Source organism: Herpailurus yagouaroundi, unplaced genomic scaffold (genome assembly GCF_014898765.1).
Source record: "Herpailurus yagouaroundi ecotype Mexico unplaced genomic scaffold, PumYag 189, whole genome shotgun sequence".
NCBI lineage: Eukaryota > Metazoa > Chordata > Mammalia > Carnivora > Felidae > Herpailurus > Herpailurus yagouaroundi.
This window is the reverse complement of record NW_024412420.1, coordinates 10,269,019-10,278,897: the sequence shown is the minus strand read 5'-3', so window position 1 is coordinate 10,278,897 and position 9,879 is coordinate 10,269,019. Positions and strand designations below refer to the sequence as shown.

Genomic DNA, 9,879 nt, shown 5'->3' with positions numbered 1-9,879 from the left:
TGTGTGTGTGTGTGTGTGTGTGTGTGTGTGTGTGTGTGTGTGTGTGTATTTAATTTTGAGAGAGAGCAGGAGTTGGGGAGGGGCAGAGAGAGAGAGGGAGGCACAGAGTCTGAAGCAGGCTCCAAGCTCTGAGCTGTCAGCATGGAGCCCGACCTGGGGCACGAACCCACGAACTGCAAGATCATGACCTGAGCTGAAGTTGGACACTTAACTGACTAAGCCACCCAGGCATCCCTAATTACTCCATATATATTTACCTTAGCTCAAAATTAGTGTACTCAAAGTATCTTCTACTGTTTTATATTAGAGAATGTGATATACCTGTTTTGGGTGTCGATGGTAGAAAATAATTGGTCATTGGTTCCCATATATTGAATAGGATATGTACAGATTATGCTCAGTGAGTTCAGTTCCCTAAGCATTTTGGAAAATTTTTTTTTACATAGCTCTGTGCCTAGCATGGGCTTGAACTCATGGCCCCAAGGTCAAGGGTCGCATGCTCTGCTGCTGAGCCGATTAGGCACCTCTTGAAAAAATACACATATATATTTCATTAAAATTTTTTTTAACATCATTCATTTTTGAGAAAGCATGAGTGGGGGAGGGGCAGAGAGAGAGGGAGACACAGAATCTGAAGTAGGCTCCAGGCTCCGAGCTGTTAGCACAGGACCGTGAGATAAGGACCTGAGCTAATTCAGAATCTTAACCGACTGAGCCACCCAGGCGCCCCTATTTGTATTTTTTAAATGTTTGTTTATTTTGAGAGAGAGATTGGGAGCGGGGGAGGGAGGGAGGGAGGGAATCCCAAGCCCCATTGATGTGGGGCTTGATCCCATGGAACCGTAAGATCATGACCTGAGCCGAAATCAAGTGTTGGATGCTTAACCTGCTGAGCTCAGGAAACCGCCCCCCCCAATATTTTTTTTAGTTTGTTTGTTTGTTTGTTTATTTATTTATTTAGAGAGGGTGCAAGTGAGGGAGGGGCAGAGAGAGAGAAGTGGGGCTCCTGCTCACCCGATGACGGAGCTCAAACTTAGGAACCATGAGATCATAACCTGAGCCAAAGTCAGATGCTTAACTGAGCTACCCAGAAGCCCCCTTTAAAAATACTTTTAATATGGAGGCCACACCTTTAGCCTGTTGAACCTAAGAAAGGAATTCAGACTAAAATAGGTAGCTTTCTGAGAGGTAGTTAACCATTTTCAAGGTGGTGTGGGTAATTGACTAGTTACTGTTGAGGGACGGGGTCTCCACACTTCCTTAATGATAATGGAAAGTTGGTTGCTGTTGCCTTGTTCCCTGCTCTAAAAGTTGGCCAGTTGGTACTCAGTATTAATGGCTTTGGAGAAATGCACAAAATTAGAACTCTGTTCTAAATTTTAAGTATATATTTTGGATTTGTTTGTTCTCACTCAGATACTCTTTATAATAACTGATTTGTCATTTCAGACGATTGAAAGTTTTGCTGCCCAAGAAAAACAAATGGAAGTTTGTGAAGTGTGTGGAGCCTTTTTGATAGTCGGAGATGCCCAGTCCCGGGTAGATGACCATTTGATGGGAAAGCAGCACATGGGATATGCCAAAATTAAAGCTACTGTTGAAGAATTAAAAGTAAGCTTTCAAGCATGCACTTTAGCCACAGCTAGTACTGTACTTCAGTGTGGTTAAAAATTGGTCACATAGAGACATAAGCCTCTTGTGGATATTTTGTTGATGTGTATTATTTGAAACCGTAATAATCCCTATAAAATTTTGCTATTAATGAATACTATCAAAGCATTTTAATTCCTTCACTCTTTCGTGCCAGGAATTTGGGAGAAAGCCTATCCCTGAGGACTTTGTCAAGTAACATTATCTTGCATACAAACATGGTGTTGGAATTTCTACATTTTCTTTTAGGATATCAGATTCCATAAGTTGATTTACACGTGCTTTACACGTCAGCCCTTGTTTGACAGAGTCTTTAAGGGTGTTTATAAAAATTGAACTTGATTTCTTTTAGGAAAAGTTAAGAAAAAGAACTGAAGAACCTGATCGTGATGAGCGTTTAAAAAAGGAGAAGCAAGAACGGGAAGAAAGAGAAAAAGAACGGGAAAGAGAAAGAGAGGAAAGAGAAAGGAAAAGACGGAGAGAAGAGGAAGAAAGAGAGAAAGAAAGGGCTAGAGACAGAGAAAGAAGAAAACGAAGTCGTTCAAGAAGTCGGCATTCAAGCCGAACCTCAGACCGAAGATGCAGCAGGTCTCGGGACCACAAAAGATCACGAAGTAGAGAAAGAAGGCGAAGCAGGTACATAGAGCACACAAGACTGTGCCCAGCATAGAGCGAGTGTGCAATAAACAGTAGTGATTACTAATGTTATTTCCTTGGTCCTTGGGAAGCTCTCAAGTATTGTCAAAGACTAGAATAGATTATGAGAGTGGAGTCAGTTAGCCACTCCATCTTCAAGGCAACTTCTTTGCTATTTCACCTGTCTAAGGAGGTTTGATGTGCTCTTACTAGGAAGTCCATGCAGCTGGATGGTCTCTTTGTTTCTCATCTCATTGATTCTAAGAAGACATTTAATTAAGTTATTTTGGGTAAAATTATGTACATTTACTTTGGAGGACACCACGCTTAATACAAGAACTAAAGTGTTACCTAACTGGGGTGCCTGGGTGGTTTAGTCAGTTAAGTGCCCAACTCTTGATTTCAGTTCACAGCATGATCTTACAGTTTGTAAGTTTAAGCTCCACGTCGGGCTTTGCACTGACATTGTGGAGCCTGTTTGGGATTCTCTCTCCCTCTAAAACAAAAATTAGGGGCCGGTGGGTGGCTCAGTTGGTTAAGCATCTGACTTTGGCTCAGGTCATGATGGCACGGCTCATGAGTTTGAGCCCTGTATTGGGCTCTGTGCTGACAGCTCAGAGCCTGGAGCCTACTTCAGATTCTCTGTCTCCCTCTTTCTCTGCCCCTCAACTACTCACACTCTGTCTTTCTCTCTCAAAAATAAAATAAAATAACATAAAAAGTTAAAAAGAAATAAAGTGTTATGTAACTGATTCTTTAAAAACACAAAAAATGAAATCGGTTTTATTGTTTTAGAGTTAACGATTGAAGAGGAGTCTTAAAGACCATGATAACTATCTTAGCACTATTTGAAAAGTTGAAGTTAGATTTCCAGTAACTTCTTAAGATTTCTACTGTACATATGTTTTAGTAGTGGATTCTATTCATTTGCCTTTTAAAGCTAAGTTTTGCTTAATCTTGTTAATTATTAAATAGTACATAATTTTTGCAAGGTTTTTCTCATTGTCATGTCAGCTGAAGTTGCTTTCCTTTTATTTCAAATTGTGAAGAAGCAGAGATCGACGAAGAAGCAGAAGCCATGATCGATCAGAAAGAAAACATAGATCTCGTAGTCGGGATCGAAGAAGATCAAAAAGCCGGGATCGAAAGTCCTATAAGCACAGGAGCAAAAGTCGGGACAGAGAACAAGATAGAAAATCCAAGGAGAAAGGTTAGTTTATGTGAGAATTTAATTCATTAATTAAAGATTTAATTCATTAATTATTTTAACACTCCTTTCTCTGCACTCACATTTCTTTGGAGATAGGCAGAGTTCCATTTCAAGCTCTCTTCTTTTTTACTTAGAACCAACACCATTCAGTAGGAGGCAGGCATTATTTTCCCCTCCTGCTCTGACTTGTGACAGTTGACCTGGTGTTTTCTTAGAACATGCCAAAACCACATCCTTCAGTTGTTAACCTGAGGTTTATCGTCTCCATTTCTTCCAAGTATCGCATTACTCTTCAGGATTATAAGGCTGTAGAATTTATTAGTTTGGTTATTGGCAACATTTTTTTTATCTGCTGCGTGTTCCATAATATGTCTTGCAGAGTAAGTGTGCTATTTTGCATTGGTCCTCATGTGCAGCCTTCATTTACCTCCGTAATTAACTTCTAAGTTTGCAGAAGTTGAGTATCTTACGTACGTCTTCACTGTGTTTTCTATTGAAACAACACGCTCTTTCCTTTCTACCTTTCCCTTTGGTTTTCTGTGGCATTCTGGTGGCTGGAATGCACTATCACTGCTCTGTTAATGGACTTTCTTATATTGTCTTTGGCATGTTTTCACATGGATATTCTCATTGTTTAGCTTAGTCTTAACTGAAAGATCATTCTTTGAAAATCAGCGTCTCCCTTCTGTATTTTCTTTAGATCTTTTGAGCATCTTTCATTTTGTCTTGAATGGGCCGTTCCGCTTTGCATGGTTTTTAGGAATGAGAGCAAGGGCCTGTTTCTAATTTTCTTGGCTCTGCTTGTTCCATCCTGTCCTGCCTGTTGGTGTCCGTGTTAGATCACCCGACATACGTGCTGCTGTGTTTGAGTTTGTTAAACTGGACTTTTGTGTGATACTCGTTTCTTTTTTTTATGGAACTATTCTATGGTTTTTGTTTTGTGTGTGGTTTTTTTTGTTGTGTTGGGTTTTTTTTGTTTTTTGGGCCAGACTCAGGTTTTTGTTAAACTGAGTTAGAGAAATGCCAGCACACAAACAGTGGACATATATTTTTCGTCTTACGCTTTCATTTTTCCTGAAATAAGTATCCCTTTTCTTTTAAAAATATTTACATATGTTGTTTTTTCTACCACCTGGAGCAAATGTTAAATAGGAAACGACAGTTTTTTAAACTTGCTGTCACGAGCTTTATTATTTGTCATTTAAGTCCAGAAATTACTTCTGTGATTCAATAGGCAGTTGCTACAAAGGGTTATCAATTGATTTTACATTAGTTTAGAACGTTTCACCCAGCCTTTTTTGCAAGACTTTGTAAATGTGTTTTTTGGGTGAGGGGTCCAGTCTCCAGAGCCAGATAATGGGCGTCAGAGATCAAATTAATCACTTCTCTTTGAGAACTAAAGCTCTTTGCTATATTCCCTTTGTGTCGCTTAAAATAGTTGGATTGATGCCCAGGGACAATAGCTAGCCTTCAGAAATGAGCAATAGATGCAACTGGCTTGCCTTCAAACAGACGTGTTTGTATAATTTCTGGATGGAGCAAAAAGATGTCCTGAATTGCATAGCTGTAATAGAATCTTAATTATAATGGTGACATTATAGAATTTAATAAAAACCTTTGCTTAAGTAGAATAAGCTATGTTGTTTGGATTATGGACAGATTTTCACGGAGGAAGGAGGGAAGACTTGATTTGGAGAAAGTTCTGCATCAGGTCCACCTTGAAAGATTGGGAGTGCATTATAGATTTGTCTTGAACTTGGGGATCTCTTTTAAAAGTGATATGATTTACTGGCTTTTGAAAATGCCATGTCGCCATTGAGGCACGCCTAGGTATACAGATGACCGAAGGCCCGAACTCTGAGCAGGAACAGCACTTGATAATGGCACATGAGTAAGTGGGAGGTCACTACTCCAGGTGCTGTGATTGGAAGTACTTGAACGCCACAGTGAAAAGTGGTTTCTTACACAGACCTATATTTCTTAACACCAACCAATATAAGGTTCTCTCTTTGTCAGAGAGTTTCCTTCTTTAATCCATAGCCCTGAAATCCACCACACTTTGTGGGTGTCCTTAGGACTATTAAGATCTACCATATCTACATAGGGCAGAAGATAAGATTATTGGACTGACTACTAGTCCTCTACGGGGCAACAAGACGACTCTTCCTCATTGAAGCTACCCGTGCACCGGAGAAGCCCATAAGGCACAAAGGGAGGACTTGCCCACAAGGTCAGTTAGAGCACACTGTACTGGCTCAGTTCTCCTGAGTCGACGGACAGACATGGAGCAGGTCCTGCCGTCAGCTACTTGGACATTGCTTCGTGTGCATTTTGCAAGTCTTATGGACTGAATCCGCTCCTTCACATAAGATCTTCAGTTCTTCCATTCTTTGAATGAGCGCCCCCTGCCACCACCATATTTTGTTTGCATTACCATCCCTCTCCTAGTTACTTGCTGTTGTGTCTTAACAACTTTGTCCAGAATCTGTAAAGGGTTGTGCTTCTCTTAAAACGTCTTTCTGTCTTATGGACTACTCTGCTAGACCAGTTGTTCTTAACTTAGTTTTAAGGGGAAAAACAATTTTTCCAGGAGGCTTGTAGTTTGTGTTAGCATTTTCTGTAGAAATCTTTTGTTAGGCAATACTTGGAACTAAAAAAGCTGGAATATTCTTGCTCCACATCCCACTTTCTGCCCCTAGTCTGAGGTTTCACCATTACGAGGAAAACAGTAGGAGAAAAAGTTGAGATTTACTTTTTTCGTTCTTCATTCGCAGCTGAGTTGAATTTTAATTTCTCCTTTTGGAAAAACAACTCTGAGGTGGCATCTATATTACTTTTCTTAGCAAAGTTCAGTGCTTGGATTGAGATCTAAGGTCCACTTTCTTTCATTGGGCTTGTTCCTCTTAGGTGTTCAGATTGATACATATGTAAGTAGTCTGTTGCATTACCAAATCTACAATTGGAGAAACAGGCCTATTAAATGTTTAACTGTTTTTACTTTTTACCTTAGTAACTCACTTTGTGTGAACACAGTTCTTGTGTGCTACCGTTCATACCCTTCCCATTGCTTTTTGATGTTCCTCGCCCCAGATGAAATTTACTTACATCTTAGATCCTGCAGTGATTTGGAGTTGCCCGTACTTAGTAGATTCTCACCAGTTTGAGAGAATTTGCATACTCTTTTACCTTTTGCTCTCTTAATTCCCCGTATGGTGCTCCCCGATTTTTATCCCTTTGATAGATTCGCCAAACTGTGTTACTTGCAGTCTGTGGGAAATAATTGTCTTTTCATCTCTCAATTGTTTCGCTTTTCAAAATGTCATATGTGTATTGTATTTTACTTTAAAATCCACGATCAATGTCTTCTTTTATGGCAGAAAAGAGGGGATCTGATGATAAAAAAAGTAGTGTGAAGTCCAGTAGTCGAGAAAAACAGAGTGAAGACACAAACACTGAATCAAAGGAAAGTGATACTAAGAATGAGGTCAATGGGACCAGTGAAGACATTAAATCTGAAGGTGACACTCAGTCCAATTAAAACTGATCTGATAAGACCTCAGATCAGACAGAGGTAAGTGTATTGTTTCTCACTTTGATTAGGGCTTTTTGTTACTGTTTGGCAGTGCAGCGTAAGTATGCACAGACGAAGACGGAGCTAAGCCGAGTAAGAAGACATACAAAAGCATCTTCTGAAGGAAAAGACAGTGTAGTCCTGCAAAACATTTTGAGGTACATTGTTTTGTCTCAGCTATTTTGTAGCAGACTCGTGCCCCCATTAGTGTGCCTCTTTGGAAATTACTGCCCACGTTTGTAATGTAGTCGCCATTGAAAAGTTAATTATCCTTTTTTTTAGGGATTTTGCTGTCATTTCTTTTTTTTTTCTTTTTTTTAATAAAAAGGTTGAACTGTTTTTTTTTCTTTTTGGTATTAAGTCCATCTTGTGTTGGTACATTGGCAGAGACATATGCTTTAACAACTTAAATATTTCTGAGGCACATGTTGGACTACTTTGTTTTAATTAAACTGCTAGTATTTCTTTGTCAAGGATGTTTCTAGTTTTTTGCTTTATTGCCTTGCATTCTAATGCAGTTTGTTCTGTAACTCGAGAGCCAGTAGCATTGGATTGATGGAAGTGTAGGGTTTATGAATTATTGCAGCTGACTACCATACCTCACACAGCGTTGGTGTTGTGAGCGGCCCATGAAAAGCCAAATTAAAAATCAAGGATTCAGTCAAACTAAGCAGGTACTCATGCCAGGTACTCCTTTCTCTACCCACATCCATGTTTGAATGCTATTGCCTGTGATCTTTACGCTTAACTGTTGTGTATCTTTTTTGTTCTTTACAAGACGCACAGAGGGGTTTTTTGTGTATTGCGTGAAAACTTATAAATCAAATGTTAACAGAATGGAATTTTTTTTCAACTGTATGTAGGGATGCAGTGGTGCCCAGAATTAGATATCTTTAAAGAATTTTAAATACAATAAACACTTCACATTATTCGCCTTGTTACACTCAATGCAATTCTCAAGTCTTTAAGAGGTATGTGTTTAATATTTCCTACGGTGTAGGAGAATCTGCAGGCAGCCATAGATCCCTAGGAATAGTCACTGGCTGAGACGTTTCAAGCAGCAGTGGATGGCAGAGGCAGACACCTTCAATCTGTGAAATACAAAGAGTTGATGAATCATGTAGAATGAATTTGGGTTTTTAAAGAACTATTAAAAGTTAGGTTTTATGAGTTCTGAAAACCTATAAACTATTCATTCTTTGGGCTAGTGGCTTGGGATAAAAGATTTCTACGGAAAGGGAGTACCAAGTAGTTGGTTTGTCAATGGCTTTCTTCTTCTAGGACAGCAGTGTAGTGTTACGTGTGTGAGCCATTCACGCATAGGCCAGCACACGCAGGCACAGGGCTTTAAGACCACGCTGATGCCTTGATAACTTACAAAGAATACAGACGTTCCGTGTCCATATGTTAAGTAGCAGTTAGTGACTGGGCCAACACTTAGTCATAAAAATTTGCCTTTTACATGTTGTCTAATTATCCTTTTTCCCCAACTTTTGCATTGTAGGACAACTGTTCGAAGATTTCTGGAAGAAACCTGAAAACGGCATAACATGAAGATCGACATTAAAATGAGGTGAAAGAAAACTATAGTGGCATAGAAAAGTAGAAAGCTCAGTTAGTTGTTCTGTTTTGTTTTGTTTTTTTATTAAAAATTAATTCAGGACTGACGTGACCTACCAGATTTCAGAACACGTGTTAATAGCATATATATGCCACTGAAAACTTAGGTCCTGTATCATATTGTTTTCTTTAAGACTTTTTAAGAAATATTACCTAAACATGTGGCTTGCTCAGTGTTTAATTGCAAGTTTTCATTCTTGGACTTTGAAAACAGGATTAAACGTTAGTATTTGTGTGAATCAGATTAAGTGGGATTCCATTTTTACAACTCTGCTCTATCTAGCCTTTGGATTTAGAAGTGAAAATAAAGTATCTCTGACTTTCTGTTACAAATTTGATTGTCTCTGTCATTGAAAAGTTTTAGTATTAATCTTTTCTAATAAAGCTATTGACTCTGAACTAGTCCCCTGTTTTAAATATGAGGTGCACTGTTACTAGAAGTGTTGGTGTACAGTTTTATCTGATTGTTCTGTTAAAGACTAATTTTTATAGAATTTCTGCAGTTTAAATGTTTTAAATAATGGTGCTTCAATTTTGGGTGGTTATGAATAAATTTGAATTTTGCTTTTAATAGCAAAGATGTACAGTGAACTAGAATATATTTTTACATCCCTGAGAGATTCCTTTAGTAGTAGAAAATTCAAAATAGCCTTCTGATGAACACTATCTTCTTCTAGCTATGAAATAATGATGTAGAAGACTATTCAAGAACTTTAACTAGCTTTTGGTCTTTGTTTTAAATCCTGTGTCAAGATTTCTTTTAACCTGGTCTTGTCGGATTACAGATGTATTCAGTTCTGTGTATGGGGTGTGTAGTACACATAATAAGGATTTATTCTTAAAAACCGAGGCTTAAGCAGGTGGTCCCCCCACCCCAGCTGATTCGGCAGCATGTTTCTATCTATAGCCAGCTTTGTCAACTGTGTAAAAGTATTATCCGGCTACATATATCATAGCAGTTTTTTTGTGATTTATAATTTTCAAATATTGTTGTCAGTTTATAAGGTAGAGAAACCGGGTAACTGGGTTAGATGACGTACGCAAAGTCACGTGGCTCCATGTTGGCGGAGAGCTAGCTCATGGAACCTAGCCTCCACCTTTTGGTCTGGTGCCTCACTGTTCTGCCACTGTATTCGTTCTGATAGGCTTAGTGAAGTATCACAGAGTTTCCTAAAATACCCTCCACCAAGCT

The 9,879-nt window shown here is 38.9% G+C and overlaps 1 protein-coding gene across 10 annotated transcripts in view; it reads left to right on the top strand.

The window, feature by feature from the left end:
• LUC7L3 (LUC7 like 3 pre-mRNA splicing factor) overlaps positions 1 to 9,086 on the top strand; it is a 26,678-nt gene extending 17,592 nt beyond the window's left edge. For 2 of the 10 annotated variants that reach the window (XM_040497136.1, XM_040497142.1), the window contains exons 7-11: positions 1,450 to 1,611; positions 2,003 to 2,286; positions 3,336 to 3,496; positions 6,874 to 7,014; positions 7,120 to 9,086. In XM_040497136.1, the coding sequence (XP_040353070.1) occupies positions 1,450 to 1,611; positions 2,003 to 2,286; positions 3,336 to 3,496; positions 6,874 to 7,014; positions 7,120 to 7,310 (939 nt within the window). In that variant the 3' untranslated portion in view covers positions 7,311 to 9,086. Of the gene's footprint in view, positions 1 to 1,449; positions 1,612 to 2,002; positions 2,287 to 3,335; positions 3,497 to 5,600; positions 5,727 to 6,873 lie in introns of all 10 variants that reach the window. The other 8 variants (XM_040497139.1, XR_005797480.1, XM_040497137.1 and 5 more) reach the window with 8 other exon arrangements.
• The last annotated feature ends 793 nt before the right edge of the window (positions 9,087 to 9,879 follow it).